The 16,767-nt window shown below is 38.2% G+C and overlaps 1 protein-coding gene across 4 annotated transcripts in view; it reads right to left on the reverse strand.

Annotated features, from left to right (window-relative positions):
• Window positions 1-3,359: 3,359 nt before the first annotated feature.
• The window catches only part of col9a1b (collagen, type IX, alpha 1b), a 22,704-nt gene continuing 9,296 nt past the window's right edge, over window positions 3,360-16,767 (reverse strand). For all 4 annotated transcript variants that reach the window (XM_015018177.1, XM_015018179.1, XM_015018178.1 and 1 more), the window contains 23 exons: window positions 15,390-15,422; window positions 15,241-15,297; window positions 15,106-15,159; window positions 12,013-12,066; window positions 11,848-11,901; window positions 11,679-11,732; window positions 11,549-11,602; window positions 11,408-11,461; window positions 11,261-11,314; window positions 11,068-11,121; window positions 10,409-10,453; window positions 10,266-10,319; window positions 10,135-10,188; window positions 9,491-9,544; window positions 8,792-8,863; window positions 8,604-8,639; window positions 8,471-8,515; window positions 8,344-8,376; window positions 8,116-8,262; window positions 6,431-6,485; window positions 5,349-5,537; window positions 5,161-5,238; window positions 3,360-4,139 (listed from right to left, as the gene is read on the reverse strand). In XM_015018177.1, the coding sequence (XP_014873663.1) occupies window positions 3,943-4,139; window positions 5,161-5,238; window positions 5,349-5,537; window positions 6,431-6,485; window positions 8,116-8,262; window positions 8,344-8,376; window positions 8,471-8,515; window positions 8,604-8,639; window positions 8,792-8,863; window positions 9,491-9,544; window positions 10,135-10,188; window positions 10,266-10,319; window positions 10,409-10,453; window positions 11,068-11,121; window positions 11,261-11,314; window positions 11,408-11,461; window positions 11,549-11,602; window positions 11,679-11,732; window positions 11,848-11,901; window positions 12,013-12,066; window positions 15,106-15,159; window positions 15,241-15,297; window positions 15,390-15,422 (1,581 nt within the window). In that variant the 3' untranslated portion in view covers window positions 3,360-3,942. The remainder of the gene's footprint in view (window positions 4,140-5,160; window positions 5,239-5,348; window positions 5,538-6,430; window positions 6,486-8,115; window positions 8,263-8,343; window positions 8,377-8,470; window positions 8,516-8,603; window positions 8,640-8,791; window positions 8,864-9,490; window positions 9,545-10,134; window positions 10,189-10,265; window positions 10,320-10,408; window positions 10,454-11,067; window positions 11,122-11,260; window positions 11,315-11,407; window positions 11,462-11,548; window positions 11,603-11,678; window positions 11,733-11,847; window positions 11,902-12,012; window positions 12,067-15,105; window positions 15,160-15,240; window positions 15,298-15,389; window positions 15,423-16,767) is intronic.

A 16,767-nucleotide genomic window follows, 5' to 3' on the forward strand; every position in this document is an offset into this window, starting at 1 on the left:
TTTTTTCTTTTCCAATCACACATAACTGAAATGCTGCAGAACAATTATTTTTTCATGATGCCAGCTTGGTTTTATCAGCGCCAGGGAGTCTAATTTTAGAAATAAATGCATCCAGCTGATTTCATTTGTGAGTAAAAGGAGCCCCCTGCTGGACGTGTTTGGATCTCCATTCACCTTTTAATCTACAAGGGAAAACCGTCTTTGGGTTTAGGGGCTCTTGAATTCTCCTTCCTTCTACCTAATCTTGTCCTTTCATCTTTGTAATTTTCATATTTAGTTTATGGGCTCCCACCAGAGACAATTATGCTGATCTTGATGAGATTCAAATGAGACAGCACCAGCAGATTAATGTCATCTAAACTTTTTTCCGCGGCGTGCTGCTGAGAGCAACTCTCCCACTGCCTATTGAATTTAGCATGAATTGTTATTAATATGCTCCACTTTGCTACCTCCATTTATCCAAACAGTGTGATAAGAAGGGAGGACGTTAATGTCACAGCTCACTTCGCTACAAATTCAAGCTATTATCCATCACACCAAGTTAAGCTCAATTTATTCTAAATGGAAATTGTCTGATGGAGGCAAAATCAAAGGAGCAGCTTCCTTTGAGAATGTACCTAAACAAAAGCTAGCTAAATGATGTAAAATTCACTCAAGACAACGAACCTCAGATGTCCGCATATTTCATCATTGCTTGTGTTTAACTGTAATGTAAGGTGATCCTGTTGCCACGTGTAATCTAATCGTGTGAGCAAGCTTGTAATGAGGGGAAATACGGATCAGCCTCGCAGCGAGGACCCTCAAAATTAAAAGCTTCTACCTGCTGCTCTCACTGAAATGTCTTTTTACTCTCGCATAAGTTTGTGTTATGCTGTGTGACTTTAACGTTTGTTTTTTTTTTTGTTTTGTTTTTTTTAAGTCTTTGATCTTTTGAATAACTACCTCATTCTTGGTTTACCGCATGTCTACGTGATCAGGAAAAAAAAAAAAAAAAAAGCTAAAATATTGCCTTGGAAAAATGGGAAAACCCTCATGTGTTTATGCAAGAAACAATAGTTGGATTTATGTCGGTGTGAGTTCACTGACTAACAGAAAAAAAAAAAAAAGTAACTGTGGTTACCAGGTATCAGAGGTTGCATTTTACTCTTTGCAGAATCTTTTATTTACGTCTATTAATGCCATCTGCCTTTCTGTGTGCAATAAATGTTCTCAAGTGCTTTATATTTTGTGCTGGGTTTTATTTTTAGTAGTTCCTTCAAAAAGTCTATCTTATTAACACCTTTACGTGGCCTAATAGGTGTTTGAGACTCTTAAGTATTTCTTATCTGTGGTTTCCTTGAGGCATAAACAGAACAAAACCAAAGCCTTGAATGTTTTAAAATGTGTCTATTCTTTTACTGTTTTTTGAAATATTAGTTAAATAACATTTATTAGGCCTTAGTAGAGACTTGGTTGTTGTTGTATTAGAATTATTTAGTCTCTTTTGCAGTATTTGAATTAAAATAGACATTTAGACAAACTCATTTTAACACTGTTCATTTTTTCCTATGATCCAAGTTAAAACTTCTACATACCGCATAAGATTAAGTTTAATATTTGAAATTTGTGAGAAACATTCATGATAATGAGTCATTCAAATCAGATAAGTCATTTTCAAACACATTTTCCTCACAGAGACTCACAAGTCATATCCATGAAAAACAGGTAAACACTACCATAAATCAATATTGATACTCCATCTGTAAAGGCACCTTCAACAGTTCCACCACAATAATTATAGAATAGATTGTTTTCTTTATTTAAAAAAAATGTAGTGTTGCTTCTTACTGGCAACACAGGAAACAATATCCTTTTGCTACAAAAATAATTTAGGAGGGAACAAGTGAAGAAAAAACTCTCCGATGAGAAAACCTTTATGCCCCAGGTTAATGAAACAATTGGAAACTTGGATTTAAGGGTAGAATCAACCTAACCCTGAGGGAAGAGGACATAATACAGCCTATGCTGTGCCACAGTAACTGTGGAAATGAATCTTCCATGTCTTTTTAAAATTATTTCCATCTGTTATCCAATACTACAACACATTTGCAGATGTTTAAAGTGAAGCAGAATTTACATCTGATATTCAAATGCTATCAGAAGTGTTTTGAATGACAGATTTTGTTATGAATGGTCATTCACCATTGTAGTGCATTTAAGGAAGACTTGCAACAAAGTGCTTTTAAATCAACCATATGGTGCCAGTTTGTTAAGTCTCAAAGATAGTGTGCTCAGACAGTTTTTTTCCTGGCTTACATCTCCCAGTTGTTACAGCAATTTAAGTCATCGATTTATGAATTCAAACTGCAGTTTTACATTTGCTATTACCTCTTTTGCCATTAGTGGCTGTTGTTTTATTGCACCAATTCCTGAGTTTGTTCTATTATTATCACTTTTACTGGCCGTTTTTAGCTACAGCTAGGTTCTGGGCTGCCTTCATGCTTTCTACATATTTCTCATTCATGTAAATAAATAACATTATTGCAAGACTGAACACAACCGAAAAGAATAAGTTGTAAAACGTATGATGTCTGCTCTTTAAGATGGGTTCTCTGTTCCACATGTTTAAATCTGTTCATTCTATGAAGTGAACTGAAAGCCATAAAGCCACAAAACAACAAAACTGTAACATCACTGAAGAATGGGAAAACATCTAGCTATATAACCTACAGCTGTAGGTGAAGGTTGCTGTCAAGGCACACAAACACACACGCAGACGTGGACAAATGAGATAAATGACTATAGACACATACTCATTCAGTGTTAAAGTACATTTTGAAGCATCAATCAACCTTACTTGCATGATTTTGAACTGCTGCAGGAAATCAAAACACAATACACATAAACCTGAGTTATTATTCCTGAACTCACCATGCCAGTCCTAAAAACAGGACACAGGTGTGTGTGGTGTTACAAGGTGTAAGTCTATGTTATTATATGTACGGGGATGGGGAGAAATAAAGCCCACTTTGAGTGAAACAATTCACACATGTGTTTGCCTTTAAAAGAAAGGATTGCTGATGACACGTTTTTAATCATCTCAGAATTATTTGACTTTTATTTTATTTGTATTCTTCATTTGAAATGCATTTTGAGATACTTCTGAAAATGTAAAGATTATCAGTGTACCAAATAAATAATAATATTTTTTTAAAAAAAACTTCATGTGATATTTATTTGTTAGACTATTGCACATTTTTCTCACTGGCAAAATCTATTCTCATTCATGAACAGATGCATCCTGTTATTCTGTACAATGAAGCAAAGTCTCACATCAGGAGTTATTTTTTGTAGGAAATATAATTAACCACTTTTCACAATTTACAGATTTACAAAATGTACTAAAGTCAGTGTGACTTTATGAGATTTTCAGCCTCTCTCTGTTTTATTGGCTCATAAAGCAGTCAGGCAGGAAATCAGATGTTTGGACTTTTAGCAGATTCGCCTTTGATTGTCCTTTGACAAAGACGACATCATAAGAGAAAATGACGCAAAATCACAATAAGCTGATTGGCACTGGGGGATTATGTGAGCTGTTCTGTGTGAAACGGGAAGAGAAATCTCAAAACGAGGCACATAAAGAGAGGATGGGATAAAAGGAAAATGGGATAAACAATATATATTTTTTGATCATTTCATTTAGAGAGGTGAGCCCAGTTCTGGGTTTATTTAATCACCTCTCATCCAGAAAAGCAAAACGAAACAAGCCCTTTTTTTTTTTTCACAACTCAAAGATGATGACTCCTTTTGATGGAGATGTTATTGGCAGGAAACATGCTCACACAAAGAGGTTAATGTATCAAAGACACCACGGCGACGACGGCCCCTGGGAGGAGAGCGTGACAAATGCTGTGTGCTCGGGGAGATAATCCAGCAGTCTTTGTGTCTCTGCCAGAGTGGCTCTTAGTTCCCTGCAGGTCCCTTCACATCCAGAGACTGCTGGACAGCTCCTGCCTGGAGGTTGCAGGCTGACGGGTCACAGTAGCCGTTCAGGCCGGCTGGACCAGGAGGACCAGGCACGCCAGGCTGTCCTGGCACGCCAGGAGGTCCCCTCTGCCCATCCTGACCATCTTGACCATACCCAGGTTTCCCTGGCTCTCCTGTGATTACAAAATGGGCGAGTTAAAATTGCAGGTTCAACTTTAAAGAGATTATTAATTTGTATCGGATCCAAATGTTTATATACCATCAATTAATTTTTTTAATTTTTAATTTTTTGGTGTTTAGGATTCTATGGTGCTATGCAAAAGTATTCATACCCTTTAAACGTTTGACACAGCTCTACAAAATTCAATATGTTGTATTGAGTTTTAATGTGATAGACTATCACAAAGTAGTACAAATTTGTGAAGGATAAAAATATATCAGCTCTGACAATGGTATCAAACGATATTTGTCATCTTTTAAAATATCAGTATCGGTCCAATAGATAAAACTCATTGCCATTTGGTTCTGGAGGATCATATTATACATATAGTAGTGAAATATATATCACATATATTTTGGTGAATTTTGGTTGTAGGTCATAATATCAACTTCAATATCGGCCAACATTTTCACATTAATTCGTCCATAATTTCCAAATGTTTTCACTATCATTGTCTAAAAATGTAAACGGGTTGGTAACCCAACCCACCAAGAGAGCATCAAGCAGGGAGGCAGCCAAGAGGCTCCTGATAACTCTGGAGGATCTGTAGAGATCAAGACTCAGGACGACTAACATGAAAGTCATTATGAAAGCAAAACCAAACTTTTTCACCTATGTGGAAAATTCTATGTGGTTTCTAGTCCTCTGAAAAATTAAACAGTGGCAGCATCATTCCTCAGAAGGGAAAGAGAGACTGGTCAGCTTTGATGGGAAGATGGACACAACTAAATTTAGGACAGTCCTGAGTCCTGCTGAGGTAGCAGGTCTGTCCACCCTCTAGCAGGACAACGGCTCTATAATAGGAGCCAGAGCTGCAGTGGCATGATTTGGATCAAAGGATATTCATATGTTAATACTGGCCCAGTCAAAGTCCAGATCTAAATCTAATTAAGAATCTGAGGCAAGACGTCAGATCGACATTGAAAGATCCAACCTGACTGACCTGAACTACAACATCATAAATATATACCTACCTGGAAGCCCAGGAGGTCCTGACTGGCCTTTAGGTCCCCGTACAGTGGGCCCTCTGGAACCTCTATCTCCCATGTCACCTGCAGCAGATTAGTCAAAGCGGCGGTTATACAAGTTGTTCCACTGTCTCCTGTCACATTTGACCAAGTTTGACCCTTTTAAAAGAGAACACGGCCAAAACATTTAGTACCTTTGGGACCTTTATTTCCCATTGGCCCTGGTGGTCCTTTGAGTCCTGGAAGGCCCCTTGCTCCAGCTTGCCCTGGAAAACCGTTGTCTCCTGGGGGTCCCGGAGACCCAGGAGGGCCAGGTTTTCCCGGTAAACCTGCAATGCCAGACTCTGGCCTCCTTAGACTAGCAGCTAACTGAGCCAGCTGCTCTGTTTAGGTACAAAATAAAGAAGACGATTATCAGCATGAAAGCTCGTTCGCAGCTCGTAGCTATGAAGGGAACTCTAAGCACATAACATATCGTAATAAATAATGCAGGAAGCTCACATGGCTTATTTCTGACAGCTCAAAGCAATGCATGTTGCGGAGATTATGCAATGTCTCCTGCATGTCTTGAACACTGAATTTAAGTGAGGTGAAACCATGGTCATAATATCCCTTGAGCCTCTTCTGTTGTTCAGCTTTTTTTTTTTTTTAAAGAAAACAAAATAAGCATCACTAAGCTGAGCCAAACAGAAATAATACTCTTCATTTACAGCTATACAAAACAGAAACTTTAAGCCCACAGTGCCAACGAACTAAAATTAATCTCCTGTTGCTTTTTGTCTTTTTTTTTTATCTAGATTTCGGTTTTCTTGCGTCTGAAGGAGATTCATGCCGCAGAAGCAGCTCGGCTGCTCCTTTTCTTCAGATTTCCTTTCCAGGCTGACTTTGCTCGGAGCGGGGAAGAGCAGGTCTCCTGGAGGTGAGATTAATTTTTCAACGCGGCGGGTATAAAAAAGTCATGAGAGCAGGAGATGAGTTGTGAAGATGTAAGAGCAGAAGAATGAAGAGAGCAGATGTTGTGACTTCAGTGAAACATTTCGAAGGGCTCGGAGAAGGATGCTTTCATCCATCACATGAACAAAGGCTGAAGCTTATTTCATGTTTTTGTTATAGGACCCTCCGGTTTTTTTTTAACCACAGACCATCCAGCGACAGCCCTGATCAATGAAACGACACTTTAAGGTGGTAATGAGAAACATTACAGCCATGAAATGGGACACAAGGGAATAATAAATGGGGTCAAAAGCTTTGCTTTTCCTTTCTTTTCTTCTCTTACCTTGCATAACTCGCATGCAGACTTGCTTGATGTGCTGATCGCTGGGCTCCTTGCCCTATAAATGAAAAAATATATATATATATTGGAATGGCTTTCATCTCAGTGCCTGAGACGCAGACTCCATGATGCCGTTCGCTTTAGCTGAAAGACTAAACGGGTGAAGAAAATTAAATCTATTTCTCATTAATAAAAGAAAAGGGCTTCTTTTTGTCCCTGTGTCCGAATCAGAAACGTTGAAAACAAAAACACTTCACAGATTTTATATAGCATTCAGGGGGTATGCAGGGTTTTTTTTTGTTTGTTTGTTTTGTTTCGGCTGCAGGCAAGTAAAGCCAAACACGAGACGACTCACTTTAAACAAAGTTTGATATAATCCCTGTTGTTTCAAACTACCTGACTGTATGTGCTTAGAATTTGCCCCTGTCCTTTTCCATATGAGATAAACCCATCGCTTCTATCCCAAAGCTTTATTCCTCGTTTTATATTCCAGTGAAGGATGAAAGTGGAGCTATAGGAGCGATGACTCCCAAACACTGTTCATCACGTCACAGGCCCTTTGCAGAAGGTGCCACAGTTCCAATTTTTCGTGAGTCATTGAGGAGGCCGGGACAATTCTTCATTGTATTGTGCTGTATGTTCACCTCTTTGCTCTTTTTCTGGTTTCAATTTATGCTTGACCTGCTGATTCAAACTTAATTTAATTTGTGTTAAACTCAAAAAAGTGTTCATTGATGTTTTTTTTTTTTTATAGACTGGAAATGGTGGAGCTTCTTAGATGTGATGCATTTAATGGACAGGGAACAGCAGTAGCTTAAAACTAGTTTAATGGAGCTTCACTGGAGGCAAACAGTGCCATATTTCCTATGAAGCTGCACTATAAACGTCTTTGGGTATCTGTAAGTCTCATTTCACTGTAGGCTCATTTGTTGAGGCCTTTAAAAGTAATTAAGGGTTTAAGATTTTTTTTTTTTTAATTAATGCTCATTAAGATTTTCTGTGAAAAGTAAAAGTAGCTTTAGGTAACAAGTGGTGATACAAATTGTGGTTTTCTTAACTCTTGCCTTGTGAGCAAATGTAATAAAAAGTGATGCATTTATCAGCTGTTCTATAAATCACCCTTATCTGGAAATCAACCTGTGACATCTTAATATTAAGTTTAAAAAACCCGGGTTAAAAAAAAAAAAAAAAAAAAAAAAAAAAAAAAAAAACCATCATTAAATCCAAAAATTGATTCTACGGAGGAAAATTCCTTGTTTCATCCTTCACATTTACTGCCACCCTTAGATGCATAGAACGCCTTAAAAATGTACATTTCATTGAAATATCGTAATGCAACACAGGAAACTAGCTTTGAAGATTTTCTTTTTACGCAATCAGTCCTCATCACAATTCTAGTTTTTCAGGTGAAGTAACAATTATCTTGAAGCTACTTTCTACTTTTGAAGATCAGTTCACACCTGACCTGCTCAGACGGTAAGTTTTTGTGTCTTTCCTATTTCAAGAAATGAAGCATATTTATAGTTTAATTCAGAATCAGAAAAGCAATGAGTAAGAATAAAACTCAGACATCCTCCAGGCTTCAAAAATCTGATCTTTGACACTTCTCTGAGGGTGGAGGGGGGACATCCTCATGTTTATAGGTGTTATATTTTCTGAATTACTTGTGTTTTCTGTTTCTGACCTACCGCAGGCCCCTGAGACCCTCGGACCCCCCGAGGACCTCTGTTCCCCTGCATGCCTCGTGGTCCAGGTGTGCCAGGGGGGCCCTCGATGCCAGGCTGGCCTCGACTTCCCTCAGGACCCCTTTTGCCAGGTTCACCAGGAATACCAGCCTGTGAGTAAATCATTTAATCACCACACAAATATTAAAAAACTGCTCAACTTTATTGGCATCTATAGAAACAGGGACCCACCTCTCCTTTTGGTCCAGATTCCCCAGCATCTCCCTGTGACATCATTGAAACTTAATAATGTGCTCTGGTGCAACCAAAAAAAAAAAAAAACATTCTGATTGTTGTTTGCAGACAGGTAAGAACTTACAAGTTCCCCTAGCTCTCCAGGATTTCCCTCATCACCTTGAGCCCCCTGTCAAAGTAAAGGCTGTGTATTAATTTATGTAAAGCTCGAACACTTTGTTGTTGGCATTGATGTGTTTTTTTGTTTTTTTTTGTACTTGTTCTCCTTTGGGTCCTGCTTCTCCACGCTCACCCTGTAATTAACACATTGAAGGGGTTACCCAGTCAATCCAGAATGCAAAAGTGAAAATTCAAAACATAAGGCTTTGTTTATGTTTATATATGTCGCGATTCGCTGACTGGTGTTATACAGCTGCTCTTTAATGATTATGTCCTCGTTTCTTACCCTTTCTCCCTTCACTCCAGGCAGGCCTGGGGGCCCTGGGAGACCAGGAAGACCAGGATCACCTTTTGGTCCCTGTAATTAAAAAAAAAAAAAATCTAATGAACAGAATGACATCAGCAGGATTTGAAATATTGCAATCAAAGGGTAAAACAAAAGGCTAGATTATTACGATGAACCATCATTTGAACGTAAGGGTGAAGTTTGCTTTGTGTCAGTTACATGAGCGCAGGGTGAACGTTATTTTAAACTATAAGATCAGGATTTTCTCAGGTATGTTTCTGTGTGCCGCTCTGCCTTTGATCACCGACCAACAGAGGAATGCAGAGGAGACAGAGAGCTCTTTCAGCCTGCTGCTTAGTCTCCCCTTACTGTGAAAATAGACCCCATGTGAGATCCAGTCTTGGAGTATTCTCCTAGAAATTCCTGAGAAACAATGAGCTGCCCGAAAGACTCCCGACGTTTTCCTCTTGTAAACTTCCTTCATTTAAGGTATCAGGAATGTGTGAGATGTGTCACAGTGTTACGAGTCTTTCTATGGTTTTTCTGTAACATCAGTTATTGTATGGTCCCTTTTGCTGAAGGATGCTGAATTATTCAAGATAAAGCTACATATATACACATTAAGCTAATATGTAATTTATTACATTTCATCAATCTAGATATGTATTCATGTTCTTCAGTTTGTGTTTTATGACTCACCCTTGCACCTGGCTTGCCAGCTGGACCTACAGGACCTTGCTCTCCAGGATTGCCCTAAGAGCAAAACGAAAACACAATGAAGAGGTCAGGAGAAGTTAAGTTCAATGCATGAGAAAATAAAAAATAAAAAAATCTGACGTATTAGCTCCACTCCATTCTGTTTTACTACAGCCAGGTCAAAATGAAATCCAGTAATACGTCCAAAGATTTGGCTGTATTTTTTGTCCCACTTCAACTTTTCAGATAATCAAACATTAAAACATTTTAGACCTTGATCACCAGAGCAGATAACCCAGAGGATGTATTTTCCTAATAACGATTACTCTTACATCACTGTGGAGGATCTTTGGCCCGTTACTGTTTGTTGATTTGTTTCTGTTCGGTCGCATCAGATGCCTTTGAACGCGAACATTTTTTAAGGTCTGGCCACAGATTTTCAGTTAAATTTTTAGTGGATACTTTGAGTTGCTCACTCAGAGATGGACTTCCTGAAGAAGACTGTTCCTCAGCACAGCCTAATTCAACATGCAAGTGTGACAAATAAAACAGCAAGTAGGCAAAAAGTTTTCGGTCCAAAGAAGCCCAGCTAATTTCATCAAGTCCTTGACTAAATGCTTGAAGTTGAATCAGGAAGAAACACTCACAGGCTCACCGATGGGTCCGATGGGTCCCACTTCTCCCTGTTCTCCCCTTTCACCCTGTGGCGTAACAGTAAAATGATGCAAAAAAGACTCTAACCATGCTGAAGTTTCAGAATGTTTCTGCTCACACTTACTTGTTTTCCAGCTGATCCCAATGACCCAGGAAACCCAGGCTTCCCAGCATCTCCCTGATTGGAAATAAATAAATCAGCTTTCATGTTTTTGATGACCAAAAAAAAAAAAACAATTATTGCTATTAATTGATAGAGCAATTAACCTTTGGGCCACTCAACCCTTTTGGTCCAGGTGTTCCAGGCAAACCCTGACAACAAAAAGCATGTTGTGAAATTTTTCAAAATGTAATTTTAACCTAACAAGAGAGACAAATAGTATATCACGGAACAGATGACATTAAATGAAAACCAACCTATGTTTGGTGCCTCTCTTGGCCTTCACAATGTTTTGTAAATGATTTGCAGTAGATTATATTAAATGGATTTGGAGTAAAGGGGGTTCCAAACAAATGTACACAATTAGTTTGTGTTAGTAGAACACATAATATCCTAGTAAAAAAGAATTACATTTCACTGCTTTTGCAAAGGGATGGAAATTAAAATCATTCATAAGGTTGTTTATGTCAGCTATGTTATAAATCGATAGCCATTATTTCCTTGTATCAGACAAATCAAAAGGCACTACATATTTTTTTTTCTGTATCTTCTCAGAGGCTTGGCTCTGAAACCTACGCTGTTCAAAAATGTAAGATGCAAAAGCATTTATTAGCGAGTTTCAAGTCACTCAAAGGCAGGAGGCAAACTGAGTCCTGCTGTGCAGAAGCCATGAGCTTCGATGCTTTAAAGTGCACCGAAAAAGTTCACTGAGTTTCAGTCCAATTACAGTCAGCCACAACAGTTTGAGGTCAAGGGTCAAACTCACAGGAAGCCCCTGAAGTCCAATCTCTCCAGGAACGCCCGGCCTGCCGATGTTTCCCTGCAGCGAAACATGGAGGGGGAAAAAAAGTCTCAGCTGCCTCAGCTTCTGAATGTTAAATAAAGTTCTAAGCAATGCCTTCATGTGAATGACTGAGGCATGTAAAATGATCAGTGAAACAGCGCAAATCACTCTCCACCTTTGCACCCGGCAGCCCAGGAATGCCATCACGGCCGTCAACACCGGGTAATCCCTGAGTGTAAAGAGAATACATTAAAATATGCGTCACTTAGGACAATGTATCTGAGACTAGTGAAGGATTATTCAGCAATGATCAGAGACTTACAGCTTCTCCTTTTGGACCTGGAAGCCCTGTGATCCCCCGTGGCCCTAAAGCACCCTAAATGACAAACAGCACCCCGGTTTCCAGAACAATCTTATACCTCTGATTTATTTGTGTCTGCGATGTCAAGATTTACCCACTAACCATTTCACCTTTAATCCCAGGTTCCCCCATCACTCCTCTTTGACCCCTGTCTCCCTGAAATAAGAGGTCAAAACGTGTAATACACAGCTGACACACGCGTACATAGACGTGTTCTGACTGACGGGCTTACAGTCGCCCCCGCAACTCCCTGTGGACCTGGATCTCCGTCAGGACCTCGAGCTCCCTGCGGCAAAACAACGATTTATTTTTTTTTTAATAAATGAAGGTAATTGTGTAATTAGAAGTAATTAGGAAAGTTGACGAGCACAACTAGCCTAATTGTAATTCAAAAGACTTACTATTTCCCCCTTGGGGCCCATCATTCCCGTGGCTCCACGTATTCCCTGTGGGCCCTAAAATAACAGTTGGATCAAACAGGAGCGTCCGTAGGAAGAGGATGAGATTAAACTCTGATTCCAAAAGTAAATACCACCTAATGTCATGTAATAGAGACATTATCTCACCGCTGGACCCTGGGACCCAACGTCTCCTGGACCTCCCTGGTCTCCTTCCTCACCCTGAGCAAACAAAAGAAGGAGAAAAGAAAAAAAACGACAGACGAAAAACAGAATGACCTTAATGAGACGAAACGATGAGCAGCAGCCCTAACTAAGAGTGAATCCTCTAGTCTGATTAGGACTGACGTTCCATCAGTCTCTTTTCCAGCGAGATGCTGACCTTATTTGCTGTGTGTTAATTACACAGAGAGGCTGCCACTCTAAATAAAGGTCTCATGCACATTTCCTAGTGGATTGCATGAGTGAAAAAGCATTTAAATACAAATTGTGAGACAAATTGTTCCAAAGGAAAATAATCATTACAAATAATTCCCTATTCTGCATCAGAGGTAACAAGAGGACGCTCTTACATTTGGAGAAACTGTGCTTCATGCCCGGAGTTTTCCTAATTTTTTCTTGTTATGAACTTTTTTTTTTTTTTTTTGCTTTTATAAGCAAATGTTGGGATGAGAGGGATGTCTAAAAAATGAAGAAAAAAAATTGTACTAGTTAAAATTCACTAGTACAAATTTTGAATTTGTACTAGTGAGGGGAGTGAATTTTAACTAGTACAAATCAAACTATCATTAAAGGGTTGCCAGCATAAAATGTTAGAGACTGTTGTCCTATGTTTTTACATATTGACCCTTGTGTTTCTTGGGGGTGAGGTGTCCTATCTGTTTCTGTAGTGTAGGATAGAATAAAAGGTAAACAGCTCTAAAGGCCTTAAATAACAACTGTATACAGAAACACATAGAAATGATTGGAAGCAGCGCTTAATTTTTTAGCATATACTTAATATGTTGTTAACAATACTGCTGAGAACATCCTTTATTTTATTTATTTTTTCCTATTTTACTCACAAAAAAAATTACAATGAGGCAGACAACTTGAATAAATACAAAAATCAAGGTTTCAAATGATGGTTCCACTTATTAATAAGAAAAAAGAAAATATGTAAAAGATAAATTGCACCTGTTGTAGGATTATGAATTTACTGTAATAACTGTATTTGAATTGAATAATAATAATAATAATAATAATAATAATAATAATAATAATAATAATAATAATAATAATAATAATAATAGTAATTATAAAGCTTAATTTAATAAGCAAAATTCAACGGAGCTTATTCATCTCTATCAGGTGTAATTACAGCCAGACCTAAAAGACAGAATCACTTCAGCAGGATCTGTCTGGCAACATAAAGTTGACTAATAGAGCTAAAAAAAAAAAACAACACTTGACGCTCAAAAACAAGTTATATAATAGATGAGAAGCAAAGTCTCTGGCATTTATTAGTCTGCAAAGCATAAAGAAGCAGTTTCTAAACATTTGGGACACCAGCAAAGCACAGTGAGACCCATTAAATACAAACAGAAGAAAACATAAAACAGTGGTGACCCTTTCCAGGAGAGCGCAAATGGCCAATCAAGTAGACTCAAAAATAACCCAGCACCACAACAGTTAAAACTGTTATTATTTTGAGTTGTATTTTAGTGAAACATGGGCAATTTTCTGTTCTGTACTGTTCTTTTCTATTCGTGAAATAGGTTATTTCAGAACCCCACCAAACTCCTAAAAGTTTCGGAGTGACCTAGTGGATAGTTTGCTATTCTGAAACCTTAAACACTGAGTTTAATTGAGGTAAGTGTGGCCAGCAGCAGTGCTTTAGAGCTTGCTCTGGTTTCCATTTGTGTGCTCCAGCAAGACTTGCTGCTGTTCTATGGATCATTGTCCTGCTTCAGAACTGAAGTCCAGTCAAGCTGAAGGTCATGAACTGACGGTCACAGAGTGTCCTTCAGGATTTTCTAGTAGGGAGCAGAATTCATTGGTGCATCAAGGAAGACATGTTGTGCAGGGCCTGAAGCAGCAATCCAGACTTAGACCTTCACACTACTTTCTACATGTTTGACAGTTAGTATGAAGATCTTTTTTTTCTGAAATGCTGTGTTAGCTATGCACCAGATCTATGAACACTTCTCATAGTCCACACATTTTTTTCGCATGGAAAAAATGTTACATGGGGGTAATAATGATCTATTATCATTATTTCTAATGATAATAAAGGTATTATCATTAGAAATACTTTTAGCCATTGTGAGATGGGTCTTTGTGTTCTTTTAGGCAAACTGTTTTGTTTTTTTTTTTTGTTTTTTTTTGGTTGTTACTAGGTCAACACTTCCATGGGCCTCCATGGAAGTGTTGACCTAGTAAAACTTTCATGGAGGGCATATTTGCACAGATGTTTTCTTACTTTTGAACCACAAACACTGGCCTATACTAAGGCAGGTGAAGCCCAGTTGAGATTCAGTTCTGGGTTCTTTCTGACCTCTTGCATGACCCTTCGATGCACAATTGGAGATGGGCCACTTCTCGCTGTGGTCCGCTGGAGCTCCAAAGCCAAAATCATTGCATTTTACATTTACCCCGGTCATTAACTTGGCATATTAAAATGTATTTAATGATCTGAAACATTTATTTGTGACAAAAACAGGGCAATCAGTTTTTCACAACACAGTAAATACATCTCAGAATGATTCTCCATTTGAATAATATACCTTCACACTTAAACAGCTGGTGTGTTTTCTTGGTCGTTGTACATATTCAGCATATCTTCGTATATGTGACAGCAAGTATGAAAATTGCATCTGAGAGGGAGAGTCGACTGGCAGTAAATTATATTCCAGAGCATGAGGGAGATAACAGAAGATGGGACCAGACTCATTTCCATTTATATGGTGCACAGGAACATTAACAGGTGGGCATTGCCATGCTTGCACATCATTTCAAATAAGTTATCCTTTCCGAACTGCAAAAAGTCGGAGGAATTACACAAATGCTCGCATCCCTGCTGTTTTAAACAAAGCAGCATCTGTAAAAGGTTTCTAAAAAGTAACAAACAGGTTTTTAATGCGTTTTTTTTTTTTTATGTGGAGCAATGCTAACTGAGAATTAGTATTTTCTAGTGGTAAAAGATGCAATTTTGATTAATATGTAAAAACAGTGAGAAATTTCAACCTTTTCTTTGCTGTAAACGTTTTTTGTTTTTTTTACCTTGTGTCCCTGTTTCCCAGGTTCTCCTGCTTCACCTTTCACGCCTTTGTGACCCTGGAAACATCCCAGAAAGCTCAATTAAACTAGTAATGATTTTTGATGGATTGATTTTAGAAGAGAAGCAAACAACCTCACCTTCATACCAGGTAGACCAGGATGCCCAGGGGTGCCAGGTGGACAAGAGTTTGGACACTAAATACCAAAATAAGTCAGTCAGTCGTTACGCCAGGCACCATGTGCAAAGAAATTACCTCCACATGTTTTTGTATGAAACAATTCCCTACCAGGTCGGAAGTACCAAGCATCCCAGCTGCACCCTGAAAGTGGGAAAAATAAAGTTATTAACGTTGACACTATTAACATAATCAGCGCATCATAAACGACCAGATGCCATCCAGCAGTGGGACACCAGCTGGGACTTAAATGAGTTTCAACATATGTATTCATGAAACACTGATATCTTATGATGATGGAAACAGATCACAAATGTCAAATAAAGACAAGAGACAAAAGGGACCTTGCTTATTTGTGAGTTTTTACTGAACACATTCAGCTTCTTGCTGCTGCAGAGACACAATCTGCCATAATGAGAAACTAACTGATGCATCTTCCCTTAAAAAAAATGAAACTACTCTAAATAAATTCAAACATCCTACAAAAGTTCATAGTAATTCAACTCATATAATACATATGTTTATTACACTCAGACTAATGTAATTTAGTTTTTTATGACCAGTTTTGACAATTATGGCTTAGAGCTAGTAAAAACTCCATATTCAGTTTCTCAGCAAAAATACATTTAAACACCAAAGCATTTTCCTCGAGATTAGTATGCTCATGTGCTATGAGCTTAATACTCGAGTTATTCCTCCATGAATAACTCCACCGATTCGGTGTGGCAGGGATCAGGGTGATCATCTTGTGGCAAGCATCAGTTTATCTGGTTTGTTAGGTCCGGTGTCTCTGTTATTGTGCTCCAGGTGAGTTTGCCAACAAATGTAGCCATGGTAAAAAGTAGCCATGGTAACACCATGGCTACTTTTGGCAGAGTAGGCAGAAGCCAAGTCCTACCGGCTTCTGCTGGCAAGCCTTTTCTCATAAAGCGTGCCAGCAGAGAGAAGTATGAAGGGCTCTCTTACATTTGTTGTCTTTGGACTTGATAAAACAGAGAACACAAGCAGATGGCCCCCCTAAATGTTCACTGACTGTGAAAACTTCACCTCGCACAGGCAGCTTTAATTATGTGCCTCTCCACTCTATATAAATAAATTTACTTTTACAATAAAGGTGCTGTTCACCTTTATTATAAAAAAAATCTCTATTATTGTATGTGGGATAATTACCAAGACAGAAGCCTCTCAACAGTGTTTCACATATTATGTATGCAAAAACATAACATTTCTATACTCAGACTACTCCTTATTGGTCTTATGTATAATTTCAATATTTTGTGAAACTGAGTTTTTGGTTTTGATTAGTTGCAAATCATAATCCTGTAATAATAACTTGAAATACTTTACTGTGTTTAGTGAATCAAAATAGGATGCAGGTCTCTCTCTCTTTTTTTTTTTTTTTTTTTTTTTTTTTTTTTTTTTAATTTTTTTATTTTATTTAATTTTTTGATGTTTTTTTTTTTTTTTGGGTTCCCTTTGGGTATGGAAA

This window comes from Poecilia latipinna, unplaced genomic scaffold (genome assembly GCF_001443285.1).
Source record: "Poecilia latipinna isolate Pla-1442-1.1 unplaced genomic scaffold, P_latipinna-1.0 Scaffold2241, whole genome shotgun sequence".
Taxonomy (NCBI): Eukaryota; Metazoa; Chordata; class Actinopteri; order Cyprinodontiformes; family Poeciliidae; genus Poecilia; species Poecilia latipinna.